The sequence below is a fragment of the Podarcis filfolensis genome (genome assembly GCF_964270895.1).
Source record: "Podarcis filfolensis genome assembly, chromosome: 7".
NCBI lineage: Eukaryota > Metazoa > Chordata > Lepidosauria > Squamata > Lacertidae > Podarcis > Podarcis filfolensis.
In genome coordinates this window covers 31,554,450-31,573,738 of record NC_139603.1, presented here as the reverse complement: position 1 = coordinate 31,573,738, position 19,289 = coordinate 31,554,450, and the positions used below count along the sequence as shown (strand labels likewise).

The 19,289-nt window shown below is 41.2% G+C and overlaps 2 protein-coding genes across 8 annotated transcripts in view; one reads left to right on the top strand and one right to left on the bottom strand.

Annotated features, from left to right (window-relative positions):
- Positions 1-17,380, top strand: part of JARID2 (jumonji and AT-rich interaction domain containing 2) — a 187,859-nt gene extending 170,479 nt beyond the window's left edge. For 2 of the 5 annotated variants that reach the window (XR_014550577.1, XR_014550578.1), the window contains exons 9-18: positions 2,229-2,321; positions 3,239-3,357; positions 5,114-5,184; positions 6,323-6,437; positions 8,593-8,698; positions 9,370-9,552; positions 10,242-10,372; positions 10,872-12,416; positions 14,264-14,371; positions 15,882-17,380. Coding sequence is in view for 2 of the 5 variants with exons in the window: in XM_083623702.1 (XP_083479828.1) it covers positions 2,229-2,321; positions 3,239-3,357; positions 5,114-5,184; positions 6,323-6,437; positions 8,593-8,698; positions 9,370-9,552; positions 10,242-10,372; positions 12,233-12,416; positions 14,264-14,371; positions 15,882-16,058 (1,287 nt within the window). In the remaining 3 variants the exon portion in view is untranslated. Of the gene's footprint in view, positions 1-2,228; positions 2,322-3,238; positions 3,358-5,113; positions 5,185-6,322; positions 6,438-8,592; positions 8,699-9,369; positions 9,553-10,241; positions 10,373-10,871; positions 12,417-14,263; positions 14,614-15,478 lie in introns of all 5 variants that reach the window. The other 3 variants (XM_083623702.1, XM_083623701.1, XR_014550579.1) reach the window with 2 other exon arrangements.
- Positions 17,381-17,620: 240 nt separating this feature from the next.
- DTNBP1 (dystrobrevin binding protein 1) overlaps positions 17,621-19,289 on the bottom strand; it is a 52,868-nt gene continuing 51,199 nt past the window's right edge. For all 3 annotated transcript variants that reach the window (XM_083623949.1, XM_083623951.1, XM_083623950.1), the window contains exon 10: positions 17,621-18,940. In XM_083623949.1, the coding sequence (XP_083480075.1) occupies positions 18,693-18,940 (248 nt within the window). In that variant the 3' untranslated portion in view covers positions 17,621-18,692. The remainder of the gene's footprint in view (positions 18,941-19,289) is intronic.

Genomic DNA, 19,289 nt, shown 5'->3' with positions numbered 1-19,289 from the left:
ATAGCACATTCCTAACTATGGTTTGTTTCTTACTGTGGCTTAACATTACATGTGAACTGGGATGGGTATTTGGTTTTCACTTGGGGAATTCTTTAAATAAGTGTGCAGGTGTTTTGAGATGAAATCAAGGAAGAAATATTTTGCAGTGAAATGATGACTATTGCAAATCTCCTTCACAACGATGTGTTCTCTTGAACCAAATTGATAAAATCAAAGTGAGAAAAATTTCTCCCAAATGAATGTAATTTCAGACAAAGGCAGGAAAGTGAGAGTTTTCCCTGGAGGGTTCTTTATGCCCAGAGGAAAAATTTAAGAACTAATAAATCGGATCAATTATGACTAATCTTTTTTATTAAAAAAAGTTGAGAAAACTTCTGCCCTGAGGTAGGGTTGCCACCTCTCTCTGATAGTAACCAGTTCTTGATGATAATTTCTGCCTTTATTTGTCTGGCAAAAAAAACCAAACCCCACAGCAAGCACTCCTTAAATCTAGACAGCTGTTTCTCTGTGCTTGTGAGCAGTCTTTGTAAACCCTGAATTACAGACGCAAATTTGATGGCTGTTGAATAGCACTTTTGAAGGATGTTTTTTTTGTTAGACTACCCCAATAAATGGTTCACATGGGCAGTAAAAGAGGAAGGAAATTGCTCATTTTATTTACAAGCATGCAGCTCTGACATTTAAGAGTGTCTTAGCTCTCCTCCCCTGATGGGCACTTGTAATAGCTTAATTGCCTTGTGTTCATTTTGCATTTTAGTTTTTATGGGGCAGTTCAACATTTTTGTGTAGTCAGTGGGCCTGAGCTAAGACTTTGATTGGGGCGAAATATTCGGTAGTGTCTGTTTTTGCTCTGGGAGAAGGAAGCAGAAAACTACTGAGAGTTTGACTCTGTAGTTTGAACTAATTAACTTAAAACTTTTGGTAACACATGAGCCTTCTCTTTACCCCCACAAAGCGTGTTTTCCATCCCCCAACATGCACCATTAACAGGTTGGGGTCTGGGATCCAGCCGAGTGTTGAAAATCAGGGGAAACCTTTATTGCAGAAGTACATTGTAACGGAAAGCACCTTGAGTCTTTCTGTTCTCAGTGAATTGTGGAAAATATCTGTAATCATCAAAACAAAATAGTGGTCTTCATAGTCAGAGAGAAAATGAAGATGAATTTTAAGACAAATAGCTAGCTTCCATTTGTGCATGTTAAAGCACTGTGAGACTGCAAGTTTTAATGTTAAGCTGATGGTGTGATTATTACTCCCCTTACTGAATGGAAAACCATACATGATCACCGCACCTTTGCTTGGGGAAAAAAGCACAGTTGAGTTATATTGATGTACTGCTAGTTTATGAATTGGAAATGTTTATTCATGATTCTTTCTTGTGTTTGTGTGGGGTTTTTTAAAAAAATCTGATTGAAATATTTACATTTTAGTATTGTACTGGCCTATGACTAAACGCTGATCAACTTTTTCAATTTTGTTTTGGACCTCTGGGGTTAGTCTTTCTTTGGCTACCCAGTTTGAAAGTTCATCTGGTGAAAGATATTTTATTTTCTAACATGTCTGCAGTTGTTTCCTACAGCTGATTCTAGCCAGCCTGTGAGAAAGCATCAACACTACTCCCTTTAAAAATAAGCCTAAATTGGCATCTCAGTTAGCCGCTGGTCCTTAAAATGAGTCATTCTGATTTCTCTTCCTTCCCTAGGCAGTAGTCTTACATATAGAGGACAACTTTATCAGGCAACGTGAAGTTAGAACAGAATGCGGGACAAAATGTATCTGAGCAAGCCCATTTAGAGCGTTTACAGTTTCAGTTTGCAGTTAGTGATGGACAACTTCAGCGTCTCATTTTTCTAATCTTAAGCTCAGTTTGCCCCATTTCCACACCAGTTAGTGTTTTTCTTTTTAAAGCCAACACTAAAAATGTGCGTTTTTGTTCACAATTCTGCCTCATATACATTATTTGCAGCAATTCCCCCCATATATTATGCATTTCCCCCACTTTTTCTTAATAATGTTGTGCATATTTTTTATTGGTGCTGCCCATGCAATAGATGAGAGAAATTGCAATCTGGAACATTGTTGGTGTAATAACCCTGTGTCATGATGTATCTATATTTCCAGCCACTCATATCTGCTCTTCCTTTATTCATTATTATTTTCATTATTACTGTTACTAATGATGGAAAACCACAACCACAATTTCTCCCTTTTTATGCTTTGGTTCGCAGGGAAGGTCTGTTTCTTTAACAACCTTTTACCGAACAGCAAGAAACATCATGAACATGTGCTTCAGCAAAGAGCCTACGGCAGCTGAAATAGAGGTGAGGGGTTCCGTAAATGCAGGGTAGTTCATTAAACTAGCCACTAGAAGATGATTCCCCCCCCCCCCCCCGTACACACAAGAGATCCAAACCATTCACAAATGTTCATTTGCCTGGGTAATGTAACAGGAGAACTCAGCAGTTAAGCCCTGTAACAATTCCCATGATTATAGCAGGTGTGTGTTGTGTTGTGTTGTGTTGTGTTGTGTTGTGTTGTGTTGGTGGAGAATTGCTGCTGGGATCCAAGAAGTCAAGGAAGAAAAAGAGGGCAGCTGCAAGAAGCACACAGAAAGGCAGATTTTAAAACGGAATTGTGAAACAGTTTATTAGAAAGAAGAACAAGGCTTGCTGAGGAAGAATCAGCATGGCTTCTGCAAAAGAAAGTCCTACCTCAAGGACATCAAACATATAGCCCAAATGCTTCACTGTACTTTCTTACCTCTTATGTGAACCAGCACTTTATTCCAAAGGCTTTCTTTTCCGTGCGAGGAATAACCATCCTTGGGCACATGCCAACCCACTACATAAACCAGGCTATCCTAGATACAGCCATTGGTTCAGTGGCAACAGCTCATGGTATATCCTTAGCAGAAGTTATGCTGGTTGACACAAAGATATTTTATAAACCATTTCCCCTTTGGAGGACCACTTACTCTCAGAATGGACCAAGCAGCAATTTCTAAATGGATAGTAACATCATTTTTTATAATGCAAGCATACACACTTATCAGGGCTTAGTAATAACACCAGCTAAGAAATTATTATTTGTCGGAAGAGCTATACAAAGCTTGCTTTTGGTGTATTTTGAAATATCAGGCGCCCAGTTTCCAAGGAATGAGAATTTGCCTAGATTAAACTCAGGGAAATGGCACTGCACTCTCCTCTAATCTTAATACGAAAACTTTATTTTCCTACAGCAAGAGTACTGGAGGTTAGTGGAACAGAAGGACTGCCATGTAGCAGTGCATTGTGGGAAAGTGGATACCAACACCCATGGCAGTGGCTTTCCTGTGGGAAAATCAGAACCGTTTTCAAGGTAATGGGAGTTCCGAGACACGTTTCCTGTAGTCCATAGAGCACTGGCTCCTCTTAATTTGTTTACTAAGTTGCAGATTTCATCACCATTATTGGGTATAATGTTGTTTCATGCTCAGTGTTATTTGTAGCTGCTTGTGCTACCCTGCCCCAGTTAGCAGCAAAACAGCCAGCTGCAGAATAAGGGTTGTTACTGACAGGTAAGGTGGGGGGTGGACTTCGGCTGCTAGAATTATGGCTCATTCCAGGTCCAACACGTTTTGGAAAATTCCTTCCTTGGGGGCATATGAGCAGCGTACATAGGAAAAGGGCTAGCAAGGACAAAATATATCATTGAAAACTGCCCCAAAGCACCTTCAGCCTTACCAATCATGCTTTTTGACAGCTTTCCATTTTTAGGGGTTGTCTCATTGGTAGTAAGTCTAGTTTTAATGTGGTTTTGTTAGATACGTTTGCATTAATATATACGTTGATACATTTTTCAGCTTTTCTGTATTCTCTTTTGCAGAATGCACCTTGATAGCTATTATTCATTTAATGTGAGATTATGAAGTTTTGTGTTTTATTATTGTGTTTTATTATGTATTGTGTTTTATTATATTTTGTAATTATTATCCCTTTTCCTAGTTATGCTGTTCAGATATTTATAGTGTCCCCAGAAGGAAGAGTTTTGTGAAATGGTCAGGCCTGGAGTAAACCAGAAATGTAGCACTGGGTGCTTCCCTCCCCCTTTTTGCACACCCTGCATTAGCACAAAGGATTTCTAAAACTGTACAATTGCACATTCATTACACCTTTTGCATTTCTTTTTAAGTTCCAAGGGTGAGGATCTTCATAAGGGGTGCAGGCAGTTGCTGCAGGATCCTACCATTGCTCCTTTAACTTTTCCGTCCAATTCCAGTTAGTTGCTTGAAGGAGCCAGAGCATTAACATTTCCCCAACCAACCAGTTCAGCATAAGCATCTTAATGGGTTGTGTGAATGCTGCAACCTCTTATTTGGTGGGCAAGGACTTTTTTTGAATCCACACAATGCTGTGCACCCAGATGCATGTACGTTTCCCTTAATGTTCACCTTGTCTGTTCCTGAGTGAGCAAGTTAATGACGATGCGTTTAATGAATTAACCACAACTTAGTTTGGATGGAAACAGATGGCTAGGAATGTGTCAGCTATGTCCCCATGGAAAGACGGTCATCAGTCCCTGCCAAAATTCTCCTTCCCACGTAGCTATAAAGATTCCATTGGATTGGGACCCAGTCAATTACTGGGATTTTTGTTTGCTTGCTTTTGCAAGGCACCTATCTGAAATAATAACATGGTACATCTTTGTGAAGCAGCAAAAAGAAGAAAAATAAGTAGTTTAATGTTTTCACCATTTCAATTTATTAATCATGTTTATTAAAAAAATAATGACATCAATAAATTTAAACAAGAAGTCTCAAGTTCTTGTCAGTCACTAGTGTCTTTGCAAGTTTAGCCAGAACACAAAGGCGAGAGCAAGTGTATTGAACAACCGTGTCTAGAATGCTGCTTACACATTTGTTAGCATAAAGGAAAGAGCTAGAAGTTTCATTTTTAAGCAGAATTTTACTTTTAAAACAAAATCTGGAATTGCAGCAAAGAGGCCTAGAGCATTCCTCCTTTGGCTGCAGTCCTACACAGCAATGCAGAACCCCTAGCAAGCAGGTAAATAAAACAATGACTAATGTGACATTTGATGTTTGCTCATCACGATGTGCACCACTTAATTTGAACAGGCATGGGTGGAACCTAACAGTCCTTCCTAATAACACAGGATCCATCCTGCGACATCTTGGTGCTGTGCCTGGTAAGTCCATTTATATTCTCCATGTTTAAGAGACATACTCTGCTGTGGAATTCACACAGAGTGTTGAATAAATCATGTTTTTGCCACCTCCCTGGAGCCGGGCATCTCTACCTGCTGTTTAAAAATGAATTAATATTCAGTAAGCTTCCCATCATGGTGGCATTTATAATCCTGTTTGTGTCTCTGCTGCCCATTGACCCCTCAATCTGTTCAGCACAGATGGACACACTTCTATCCTAGAGAGGCTGAGAAAGGTGCGTTTTGTATCTTAACAAGCCAAACGTAGCAGTTAAGCTCTGTGTCTGGTATTACTGAATTTTTTAAAAAGGAAGGAAAGAAAGGTGAGAGTGAGACGGAGGGGTACGCATGTAGTGCAGACCATCTCTACCTTGGGCCATTTACTTCTCCCAGTTGTTCATCATTATTCAGTAGGCTCATGATAATGTTTTAGTGTCAATATGGTGAGCGATCAGCACATGTAACTTCATTATTTGCAGTCTCCAGGGAGCAGTGCTGTGCCAATAAATTTGCAGAAATTCCTCTGGTTCTTCATTAAGGCTCTTCAGTGATTTCTACCTGATAATGGCTGGGGGGTTAGATAATCATTTTACAAAGAGCTGAAAGTGACTGCTGTTGCTCACTCATTTCTTCTAAACTCCCCCCCCCCCCATGAACTCTGGTCAAACAGGTCTGGCAGGATTTTGAAGCATTTTTACAAAGACCTATAAATAGAGATGATAATGAGATACCTATGCTTACCTGCACCATTTTCAACTTTCTGGGGGGAAATGTTTTCTGCCTGCAACCAGTGTTCATGAGCCACACTTGTCCAAGCAATTCACCATTTAGAGCCTGCCCATGTTAATACAAGTGTGCACCCAGAATATTTGCAGAAAGCAAAATTTATATGCATGTGTGATCGGCAGCATAGTGACGCCGTGAAAAAATAGGAGCTTGGGTGAAAAAATGTATCCGAATAATCAGATTAAAGACATCTCTTTTGTTAACCATGTAATCTTATTTCTGGTAGAAATCAAAAGATTTAAATTTTCAAGTATCAGCACAAATTATATGTGTGATTTTCAACATACCTTTCCCCCCATTAATTGTGTTTTGCTTCTGATCTAAACTGCTTTAGGAGTGACAATTCCTTGGCTAAATATTGGCATGGTCTTTTCTACCTCATGCTGGTCTCGAGACCAAAATCACCTTCCATATATAGACTACTTACACACTGGTGCTGACTGCATTTGGTAAGTGAATCCCAAGTGAACCTCTTTGCTCTTCTGCACTGTTGCTTTCAGGAAGTTGCACGTCAGCTTCTATGGTGATCCTGATGCAGCGTCTTACTCTTATTGCCTCAACACCATCGCAGTTCATGGCACCCCAACCTGCCCAACTACAACCTTCTTCTATAAATATTGTTTTCCTAAAGATTCTAAAACTCTAAAAAGCCAGAAAATACCAAGTTAAGCAGAAAAAGATCAAGCTGACCCTTGTTCAGCACACGCAACCTAGAAATGTGGCAAAGAATCCATTTGGTGCAAATGCCGTGCAAATAAGCCTCCAAAGTTAGGTAAAGATGAAGGGACCCCTGACCATTAGGTCCAGTTGCGGACGACTCTGGGGTTGCGGCGCTCATCTCGCTTTATTGGCCGAGGGAGCCGGCATACAGCTGGTCATGTGGCCAGCATGACAAAGCCGCTTCTGGCGAACCAGAGCAGCACACGGAAACGCTGTTTACCTTCCCGCCGGAGTGGTACCTATTTATCTACTTACACTTGGATGTGCTTTTGAACTGCTAGGTTGGCAGGAGCAAGGACCGAGCAACGGGAGCTCACCCCGTCGCGGGGATTCAAACCGCTGACCTGATCAGCAAGTCCTAGGCTCTGTGGTTTAACCCACAACGCCACCCACGTCCTCCAAAGTTACTAGGCTGTAAAAAAAATTTCCAGCATGCACTCCCTATATGTAATCTCTTGGATCCAAAAATCCTGTTCAAAGAGTAGAATGTGTTCTCTCATACTTGGGTAAGGAGGCACCAATCCTGCCGCCCTCCCATCTTCTTCCCCTCTGCCAAACTGGCTTGAGAAGATCAAGAACACCCTAAAGAGCTTTTCAGAGGGTTAAGAGGGGTTCCAGGTGCAGTGCAGATTTGTAACATGTGGTACTCCCTATGAGAGAGGCAGCATTCTTCTATTGTACCATAAAAACTTGCACCTATCTTCTCTAGCCTGAATGGAAAATAAATGTGTTTGGGGGGAAAACTTCCTGTCTCATAACTAGGAGGCAGTTCTTTTTTCCCATTGGCAAGGGAGTGAGTAGTAGTTTGTACAAGCCTCAGCTTTAAGATGTACTTCACACATACATCATCTCAGTAATTACAAGGATGTTGTATTATTATTGCAGTGATACAGTTGGAAGGCTGAGTGTGGCTTGCCCAAGTGCGAAGTGCATTCAGGGCTGACATGAGATTTGAACCAGGGGCTGCCCAGCTAATGGCTCTTGCCAGCTCAAATAGAAGAGTTTCAAATGTCCTCTGGAAAAAGTCCAAAATGTTGCACAGCTTCAGGAGAGCAGAGGCCTGCAGTCTGGAGTAGCCATGAAGCATACTCCTGAATGTGTCTTTGCTATTCAGAAATGGTGTACAGACGATATTTGTCAAAGGGGAGCTTTTGATATTGGGCCCCCACCACATATTCATCTTTTAGGTGTACATTGGGTTTTTTTTTAAGCATACCCCTGCAAGTTGGTCATACAAATGATAAAATCCGGTCTTTGGAAATGTGTGCCATGCAGGTATTCTCTTCCAAAGAGCCAGGATCAACTACAAATCCCTGTCTGTTCTTGGGTGCTTCAGCAGCATGCCCAGGTTTGCTGACATGGAATGTGTGGGACAGCCCTTATTGGTGGTTATGGGATATTAAAAAGCAGTCAGGTGTCAGCATTAGGTTCAACCAACAGAGGATATGTTGGTTGTAGTTTCATTAGGTATGAGCTTCAAAATATTGTGAGTTCAAAGACAGTTCTATTTCTCCTTTTCCTCACCCCCAATATTTGAGAGAAATACAGTCAGATACATGTAGAGATGGCAAATCCTTTAATGCTCCAATCTTTCATAAAATATTCAGTGGTTGTAGCGCCACAATTATTCCTTGCTGTGTTATTTTGAAGTTTGATCTTGTTTTCAAATTTGCAAACTCTTGGTATATTTGCACATCTGCTGTTGCACTCAGGTCCAGGCTTCCTATATGTACCTGAGAACAGGATGCTGGACCAGAGGGGCCTTTCATCTGATCCAGGGCTCTTTGTATGTTCTCATGTTGCTCTCAGTTTTGGTGATGTCAATTTGGGCAGCATGGAATAAATACTTCCTTTGTTTCCCCTTTCTGTGTCAAAAATGAACAGGTATTGCATTCCTGCTGCAGAGGAGAAAAAACTTGACAAAGTGGTACACACCCTACTGCAAGCCAATGGCACTCCAGGGCTGGAAATGCTTGAAAGTAACGTCATGGTGAGTTGCTTTATGGTTGGTTACTAGGCAGTTTCTTTTGCGGTGTCATGAATAGCAATACATTTTACTGTGTAAGCCAGGGGTAGATTTCCTTTCTAGATCCAAGGGCCAAACCTTGGTTAACCATCTGGGAACTGCATGCCACTGGTAGATGTCCACACACAATCCTTTCCTGCTGCCAAACGCACAAGGGCAAACACAGGCACACAACTCCCCCTCAACTGACCTACGTGTATTAAGGGTGGAGATGGAGGATTATTGTCCAGCTTTGATTTTTTTTCTTACTGCTGTAACTGCTAAAATTTGTAGGAGCTTCCAGCCAGAGTGGAAGCTCAGATTTATTGTTTAAGCAATACTTAGAGGGACTGATGTGGATTCATATGTTCTTAAAGGGAACCCAGTCCTATATGATACAAAGAGATATGCCTCCCCACCCCAAGGCTCCTTGGTCCTGCTGAGGTTTGTTTCCCTTTCAGCCAAGCTTAAGAGTTGGTTGGTTTTATGCAGTTGGCAGCAGAAGGAACTGCTCTGGGGTTTGTTTCTGTAGAAGCATTTAGAGCTTCAATATGACTTTTTCATGTTCTCCATGGCAAGGAGTAAGAGGTAAGCAAATGGAGCTGCCAAGAAAGGCACCCGCTCTAGATTTTCCCTGCTTCTTTCTCTCTCCCTAGATCTCCCCAGAGGTGCTGTGTAAAGAGGGGATCAAGGTGCACCGTACTGTACAGCAGAGCGGGCAGTTTGTTGTCTGCTTCCCAGGATCTTTTGTGTCTAAAGTGTGCTGCGGCTACAACGTTTCTGAAACTGTGCACTTTGCTACCACCCAGTGGACAAGCATGGGTTTTAAAACTGCCAAGGTAGGAGCTTGTGTTCTTAAAAACCCACCTCTCCAAACAGAACACCTCTGGTCACAGCGTGTGTAGTGCTGCTTGATGCATTCATTAAACCTTTTGGGATATGGGTGGGTTTTCCCCCTATACATAAAGCACATGGACTTTGCCTTTTATCACTCAGAACTTGAGAAACCTCCATTTCAATGAAGACTGCATGGACTGTGCCACATATAACCATTCATAGGACATGTCCTGACTCAACTGTGACCATTTGCATAGATAAAGGACTGCTGGTGTGCATCAGTAACTCCTTTTATGTATAACTCGTTGGTTGAATTTGTTGCTAGGACAGCAGCAACCATGTCATCTTTAACTCTTAGATCGTCTGTATGCCTACTAGGACCAGTTGGGCTGGGTTTTGCAGGGGAAAGTCTTGGGGAGGTGAGTTGCACTTTGCATTTACTTGCACTTGTGCCCAGGGCTTAATTGAGAAGTTAAGGGATGGCAGGAATTGCACACTGGCACCTGAAGAGCCGATACGAAGTGACTGAGAAGAGATCACTCAGGAAAATTTTGTGTTTCACACAAATACTCTTTTGGTCAGGAAATCATTGTCCCCAAGGATGATGCGTTAATGGGGTATGTTCATTTTTCTTTCCAAAACGAGTTATTTCATTGTATGTGAACTAACACTTCGGAATTTGTCGACGCAGGAGATGAAGCAACGACGTATACCCAAGCCATTTTCAATGGAAAAGCTGCTCTATCAGATCGCAACAGCAGAAGCAAAGAAAGAAAATGGGTCTTCTCTTAGTACAATATCGGCACTTCTAGGAGAGCTCAGGTAGCTAGAGTCTCTTTTTTTTATCCTACTTGCTTCCAGAGTAGCTCTCGCGGAAAGTATAGAGAGTGTTGTGAGACGTCCAAGAGCATTGCTGGCAGCTGCTGAGCCAGCCAACCTGCTTGAACACTGCCACACATGGGAGAAGAAACTTCCATGGATGGTTTGCTGTCAAAGCACTAGAGGACAGAGCAAAGTACTCCATACTACTAGCATTAGGTGATGACTTTTTTCTCACCAAACAAATGAATCCATGTTTCCCAGTGCGCCAAATAATGTCAAGAGTTTTTAAATCACTGGCTAAGCCAGAAGTTCCTGTGCTTTCGGAAGCAGACCGTGTAATCTATCTGTAGCATGAGGAGAACTACACACCTTTTCTAAAGACACTGAAAGACCTGTTTTTAAATGCTCCCCAGCCCCTGTCCAAGGCAGGTTTGAAAAGCAGGGAAAGCTGCCATGTTTCATATGTAATGCTGTTCTCTTTTATTCTCCTACTATGTAGCACTGCTACCCACAACAAGTGTGAGACAGCTGGGTAGTGCTGGTCGGTAACAACTCGAATAGATCAAGAGAAAATCTGATGGCTGGAATCTACAAATTGTATTTAACAAAATTACTGTGTTAATGTGCAAAGAATGGTTAGAGTCTTCTCCACTATATGTCTGCCCTCTAAGTGGAAGACTTTTGAGGCTCTGCATGGAGCTTCTTCCTTTTTGGAGAGTTGATATGCACTTTTCCCTTTAACAAAGGAAAATTTGCAAATATCAAAAGAGCTGGTATTTTTACATCCATCCATCCAAGTGGTTCTCAAGCTTGTTCACATTTAGGTTGCTTCTTTTAAGAGGGAGATCTTCCAAAGGATATTTCTCCTTCTAAAGCCTGATCTTTGCTGCTGGAATAACTATGTTTTTTAACTGCAAATGTCAGCCTACTCTTTCTATTTTTCCTTTGCTTGATATGTGGTACCACCTTTTCCTTTCCTGAGCTCAGTTCTCATTTACTCACTGCTTTGGTACATGATGTTCCATCTCTCTTCCTGTCTGCTCAATGTTTTGCTCAGTTCCCTTTTAAGTGTCATAGCAAGTCAAGTCTTGCCAACTGAGGGAGGGCCTACCGTAGGACAATGTTTTTGTCCCACTTCTATCTCCTCCTGTTTCCCTCCTTGGCTATTGGGCATGTTTAGCCTGGAGAGAAGATTGTTAAGGAGAGACATGGCAGCAGTCTTCAAATTTCTGAAGGGTTGTCATATGGAAGATGAAGAAGGCTTGTTCTCTGCTGTATCAGAGGACAGGACTAGAACCAGTGGGTGGAAATGGTGGTGCAACAGATTTGGGCTAAACATTGGAAGAAACTTTCTAATGTGTAGAGCTGTTCAACAAAGGAAGAGACTGTTTTGGTAGGTGACGGGCTCTCCTTCACTGAAAGTTTCTAAGCAGAGGCTAGATAGCCATCCGTCATGGATTCTGGAGTTGCATCCTGGATTGTTGATCCTGCATTGAGCAGGGTGTTAGACGAGATGACGTCCCAAGTCCCTTCCAACTCAATAATTCTTTTTTTCTACAGCGAGTAGGGCTGCTTAAAATGGTGCTTGGTCTCCATAGGTAGTAGTATCTCCAAGCAAATCAGTTGGCAGCCACGTTTGCCCAATAATCTGATCTGGCCCAAGGTTTTTCTGTATCAGATTCTCTGTCTGGAAAACTCCCAATTTGTATACAGTGGTCAGACAAAACCTTAGATGGGATTTAGCCCATCATAGCATGGCAATTGTTATTAAAATCTCAGGCCTACGTTGAAATGTTGCCTGCTGCTTCATGGCGTTCCTATGAGAGGTTGCTGTTTTCTAATTATTCCTCATGTCCACAGGGAGACAGAGCTGAGGCAGCGGCGGCAGCTGTATGAGGCAGGCCTCCATTCGTCAGCTCGCTATGGGAGCCATGATAGCAGCAGCAGTTCGGGAGTGGATGGGAAGAAAAAGCCTCGAAAGTGGCAGCTAGAGACGTCTGAGAGGAGGTGTCAGATTTGCCAGCACCTGTGTTACCTATCTATGGTATGGAAAATCCCTAGAAGCTGGGCGTTCTCACTATGTTCTTTAAATGTCATCTCCCCACCCCCACCCCCGCAAAAAAAATCTCAATTACTGCAGTGCTAAAAGGCCAAAATGCATTTGGCCAAAGCAGTGTATGTATTTCAATAAAGTATATGGTAGGTTGAAATCTCTTGTGAAGCACTGGTGTGTAGGAGACTCAGGATAGTTGAAGGTTAAGGAACATTAGTGTTAGTGCTTTTTAAGCAATATTGGACTGAAACATAAAACAGGAGAACTAAAAGCTTGATGATTTTGAAATTTTTATTGTCATTTCATAGTTTTCAAATTTTATTCTGACGCCTGTCAAGGAAACTTGACATGCTCTAGAGAATTTCTGAATATGTTCCAGGATGTACCATTCAGTTCAAGTGAGGTCAGCTGTGCTGCATATCATCAGTTTTAAGAGGACAACAACTGATGTACAAAATATTCCAGATTCTCCAGCAGTCTGCACATTGCACTGGATGATTGACAGTGGTGGGCAGGGGCTCTTCCAGAGAAGATTCTCTGGTATGTTCTCATGGGAGAACTCCAGAATTACCTGGAACACCATTTGAAAATTGCTATTGTACTACAGTATGTCAGTTGTAAGCAGAAGCTGGTGATTTTTCACTTAAAAGAATGTGTGCCTCACTTCAGCTGTCTTCAGATATTCACTTTGGGGCCTGCAGGAACCTGTGGCTTACCTCCACTCCCTCATGAGATCACGCATGCTGGCAATATTCCAAATCCAATATGCAGTATGCTGAGTCTGAAGGAGGCCACTTCCACCCCATGTAGGAAATCCTATGCACAATGAAGGTGTCTTCCTTCTAATTCAGTCAATCACAAGTCAAATCAAGAGTCATGTCGTTGAGGGGGAGGAGCTAGAGCCACACTTTCCACAGGCCCCTTCACATATTCAGAATAAGTGAAGAGGGTTTTCTGGTTTTCAAGATTTGTCAAGGAGGTAGTTCAAATGGTTCAGTAAAAGGGAGCCTATTACTAGAAGAACTTTAGTAATAAACTATAAGACTTCTCATTGCAGACCAGCAAGAAGTTGCAGAAAATAGTGCATAAACAGTGAATAAAGCTATCTTCAGAATTTAGTACCAAAATAATTGGCTTATGGGACTAATAAATTAAAATCATGACTGAAAATGTATTTTCCTGACACAATATAAAAGCTTTTCTGCCATTTCAAGCCCAAGGTAGCACTAGTGCATATATGAAGGCCACTTTTGAATGTCAGCGTGGGATAAGCCATTTATGTAGAATTACTCATTTACAAATAGAGTGGTTTTCTGCACACCACTGCAAACTACCAATACATTTTGAAAAGGTCTGCAGTGGCAGAGAGAAAATGTGCCGTCAGTGAACCATGCCACATACCCATCTCACCAGATGGTAGCATCTGCCACATGAACAGTGTTGCCTTGGTGTTTACATCATTCCTTAGCCTCTATGGAAGAAAAAGTTCACCTTGGCTCAGTTTTGCTTGGAAGAGCTTAAGAATTGCAAAGTTTAGTTTCTAATTCTGTTGCTCATTGGGATTTGATTCTAAATAGGTGTGTCCATAAACACTAACAAAGCGATTGGACATATATCAATTAATGATCTCACCATGGTTATTACATTTGCCACACCAACAGTAGTAACGAGTGGTTTCAACGTTTGAATTTTAAAAGTGAATTCACCCACAGGCTTAACAAACAGGGATCACAGTTGTGTGAGACTTCCAGGTTAAGCTTCCATATAGAATCAGGCTGTTCAGGAAATACTGATCTGTGGGTAATTAATGCTCTTGACCTTTTAAAAAATGTTTGCAGGTTGTACAGGAAAACGAAAACGTTGTCTTCTGCCTCGAATGTGCCCTGCGACACGTAGAAAAACAGAAGTCTTGCCGAGGACTAAAACTAATGTATCGCTATGATGAGGTTTGTATAATAACTAATAAATAGCTCATAGGTTGGAAAAGTTTACATTTTTGAAAATTGAAATTTGATCTTACAAATAATTTCAGGTATATTGGAAACCTGTTTTTTGAGTTTCAATTTTATGGGCACTTTATTCTTGCATTTAAAAGGCGTCCTTAAACATGTAGTTTTTGTCCTGTATTCCATCATTATATGAAGACTAGTAGGTATGTAGAAATTTCAATAACGTGGTTTGAAATACAGTGGTGCCCCATACGACGAATGCCTCGCTAAACGAAAAACCCGCAAGACGAAAGGGTTTTCCGATTTTTAGCGGCTTCGCAAGACGAATTTCCCTATGGGCGTGCTTCGCAAGACGAAAGCCCATAGGGAAATCTCTGGGGACAGCGGGGAAGCGCAGCGCGCCTTCTCCTCTGTTCCCGGACCTGTCCTGAAGGCTTGCGGTGGGAGGTCCGGGAACAGAGGAGAAGGCGCGCGGCGCTTCTCCTCTGTTCCCGGGGCTTGCGGAGGGAGGAGGGTTTTTCCTCCCCACCGCCAACATTCAGAACAGCATTCTGAATGTTGGCGGTGGGGAGGAAAGCCCTCCTCCCACCGCAAGCCTTCAGGACAGGTCCGGGAACAGAGGGGAAGGCGCGCAGCGCTTCTTGCGGATAGCAGCCTGCTACCCCTATCCGCAGCTTGGAGAGCCCTGCGGGGAAGTCCTGCAGGGCTCCCCAAGCTGCGAATGTCTGACCTGCGCGAGGGGCGCTCTGAAGCAGAGCGCCCCTCGCGCGGGGCAGCAGGCTGCTATCCGCAGCCTAGGCAGCCCTGCGGGAACTCTTCTGAAGGCTGGCGGCGGGAGAAGGGCTTTTCTTCCCACCGCCAGCCTTCAGAAGGCTGTTCTGAAGGCTGGCAGTGGGGAGAAAAGTCCTTCTCCCCCCGCCAGCCTTCAGAAGAGGTCCGGGGACAGACTGTCCCCGGACCTGGTCTGAAGGCGGTCTCCATAGGAACGCATTAATTGATTTTCAATGCATTCCTGTGGGAAACCGTGCTTTGCAAGACGAAAAACTCGCAAGAAGAAAAAACTTGCGGAATGAATTAATTTCGTCTTGCGAGGCACCACTGTAGTTATAAATATCTCCTTTTTTAAAAAAGCAAAGTAAATGTTAACCATAGACACAAGGTTTAAGTGAGGACTTTTTGTCATTAGCAGAATGCAAATAATCTGTGGTTCAGCATATATGAACAAGCTCTGGGTTCATGTGTTCTCCCTTATTTCTATTTTAGATTAGTTTGAACAGCATGTCAAACTGTGATTAAACAGGGTGGATTGTTTTTTTTAAAAAAGCCAAACTTCATAAAGCACTGATTCAACAAGTTAGTTAAACAGAATTGTTCCATTCCTCATAGTTGTGCTGGACGATGTGAGAGGAGTGTTATATCTAGTGCGTGGCCATTGTTGGAGCTTATTTGCCACATTCTATTAAGGCTTCTGCTATCTAAACTCATTTTTCTTTTCCTTCTGAAATAGGAACAAATTATCAGTTTAGTCAATCAAATCTGTGGAAAAGTATCTGGCAAAAATGGCACCATTGAGAACTGTATCAGCAAGCCTACACCAAAAAGAGGACCTCGGAAGAGAGCAACAGTCGACGTGCCATCATCAAGACTTTCATCCTCCAGTTCATCCAAAAGTGCTTCAAGTTAATCATGAAGATGCCAACACACACTCTCATTTTTGTCAATTTTATATATATTTTTTGTAATTATTATATCATAGTTTGGAGTACTTGCTGTAGAATACAAGCTGTCTTTGCACTAGCTCTAAAGAAGATTTTCTTCTGGTTTTAGAGAACTAATTTTGTTTTAGCATTAAACTGTTGAATTTTATTTTATTTTTATTTTTTACTTAGGGTAGTTAGATTACAGCAGGATTTTTTTTTTAACTGCTGTACATTCAGTTTTGAAAGCAGCAAGGGGCTGATGAAATTCATTTGTATTTGTCCCTCTGTCTGAAGCTACAAAGCCTTTTTTTCTTTTTTTGGTAACTGTGAAAAGGCTTTTAAACTCTTTTTTTGATAGGTTGAAGTTTGGCGTTTTATAATTTGTCCTCCAAGTCATGTCAACAGATTTTTTTCTAGAGAGAAAAGGGATAGGAGACAAAACTTGAAAGAAATTGCTATACTTTTGGCTTGTATTCTGTAACAGGCAGGATGAGTTTTGTACCTTTTTAAATTGGAGAATACACACTTTTCTTTGAGAGGTTATGGCAGCTGAAGATGGACTTAGTTTTCTAACTGTAGGCAAAATGGGAGATTTGGAGAAATTGTTCTCTGTTACCAGCACTTCACTATGCATCTGTTCGAGGAGGAGAAGAAAGAGAAGAAAAAGACTGCCTGCCTTGAGGAGTCATGTGAGCGAAAACTGTGCCTGATTTCATTAGGAAATCCATTCTGTTATGTTTTGGTGCTGTTGGCTACTTTATCAAAAACCCTTCAATAGCATCCTTTTAAAATGATTGAAGCCATAAGTGCTTCTTGTCATAGACGTGCAATCTTTAACATTCCATTTCCATTCCACTGCTGTTTTTCATACCTTTTTCACAGTCAGCATTAATTTTGTTTTGAATTTTGTTTTGTTGTTTGATCACATTTAGAGCCACTAGCAGATTTGCATATTTCTTTTGAATGTGAAAAATGCATTTGCTCTCATCTTGTCTATTTTTTTCCTTCATGTTGTAACAAAAAAGAAATCATACCTTTTGTACATAAGCCTGTAAATTGTTTTAAATACTTGAGCCTTTTCTTGGGAGGGTGGGGAAGGGTGGCAAAGAGACAAGATGAAGAAAAGCCTTACGTTTCACTTTCTTCATCGGATGGATTTGGATGCTTACAGGGTTTTTCTTGTAACATTTATAAGTGCTGCTTACATCACTGAACAACAACAAAAATAATAATGGAGTAGTTGTTGCCCTTTTCCAGTTGTGTGTACAGTATGTGTGGAATAAAAAAGGGAAAATGTTTTCACAAACTCTTTTGTTTCATAATTGAATTCAAGACCGTAGAGCTACCCATATTGCACTGAGCTTGCCAGTGGTGACTGTCAGGAAAAGTCTTATAAAATACATATTGTCGGTTGTTGCAGAAGACGAATTGTTTTGGAATATTTAACAATAACATACAGAGTCGAGTGTTTTCCAATGTGGTTGTCCGGTTTTTATGGCCTTGCTGTGTACTTTTTCCTTCTTGACAGTAAACTTCTGACTATGGCTTACAGTTTGACATTTAATTTATTAGCGCTGCTCTGCTCTCTTTCCTTGTAAGGAAAGACTTCATGTTTATTGCCAGTTTTGTTTACTTTTCAGGTTTGTAATACAAGGTTTAATAAAAAAACCACACTTTTTGGACACTTTGTCTTTCTTCTGAAAGAGCAGTAGAGATTAAACTTCAAAAGTGAGGACCATTCTTGTTAGGAAAGATGCAACACATATAGCAGATATTCCCAACTTTCATTTATAGGTACATTATTCCACCGAACTCAAAGAGAAATGGGCTTCTGAGACTTATTTCGAGTAGTCAACTATTTGGGAATAGCTGCTCATTTAGAACATGCCCATAATCTCTTACATAGGGATAGCACAAGCATGTTGGCCTGATGACAGGTGCTACAGGTAGTAAGTAGAAAGCTTCAACAGTCTTAAAGTTAGAATAGTGCACTTCATCAGTCTTTCGGTATCTATTGTGAACAAAGCAGCATGCTTCTACATCCCTTATCACAAATGAGGCTTATCCCACTAAATGTAGGACAAAGCAACAACAGGACAGGAGCATGGAATCAAAGTTCACATACTTTTTCAACTATTCAAGTAGTTGCTGATCTTTTTCTGCTCGTTATTTATAGGTATGTAAAACATCAGTAAGAAAGCATATAGATTTGTTTCTTACATCTGGAAGGTCACATAATTGGAGGCTATTCTTCTGTCTAAACAACAAACATTTACCAGTCTTTAGCCACAACAATTAAGACATGCACACAGGGACAACAAACATGGCTTCTGTGTTATGTTCCTATGGAGGATTTTAAAAGGAACCCTTACAACAACTTGTTCATTGGATAACCCTTTATATACAAGTTTTACTGTTCCAAAGCCAACACTTTATTGCTAACGGTGTGCTTCAAGAAATTTTTAATAAAAATCAGTATTTTCATGACTGTCAAACTCAAGTTTTATATATGGTAATATTTTTCATGATAAGATCGGAGTAACAAAAGCAAGCTCAAAATACTTCTTTACTCACTCATTCATTCCAGGGTCCTAATTCTTTTAGAGCACCATGATAACTCAATTTGTTTGCGAATCACTCTCATCACTAACATCAGAAGGGCCTTTCATTTCAGTATTTACAGCAACAAGGGCAGTGTCTACTTGCACATCTTCCTCATCGGACTGGATCACAGGCGATTCTCCTTCACTGGCATCTTGGCTGGCAGAATCAGTCCAGGCTGAAGTTGAGGAGGACAACTCTCTCAACGCTGACTGGGTGGGAACTTGAAGACTGATTTCATTTTGACCAGTACTGTTGTCTGATCCTTCAAAATAACAAGAGAAGTCAGTGAGCTAGGCTTATTCATTTGTTAGAAACCCATTATATTACAACAATTGGGAGACTATATGCTTTAGGTGTTTTGTACAAAACAGCTGAGAGAAAGTAAGAAAGCATTTGAATACGTGCTCCAGAAATGGCACTGAGTTTCTCAGGGTGAAAAAGAAAGTGAAGAATAGTTGCATACTAAAGCATAAAAAGCTGTGTGCACTACTCCTTGTAATGCCTAATAATCCAGAACAAATGGAGCACATAAACCTCAGTCTAAGACGTAAGATGTCAGGAAAGTAGCCACAATAAGAATCTCTGTTTTATGAAAGTATCCTTGAACTAGG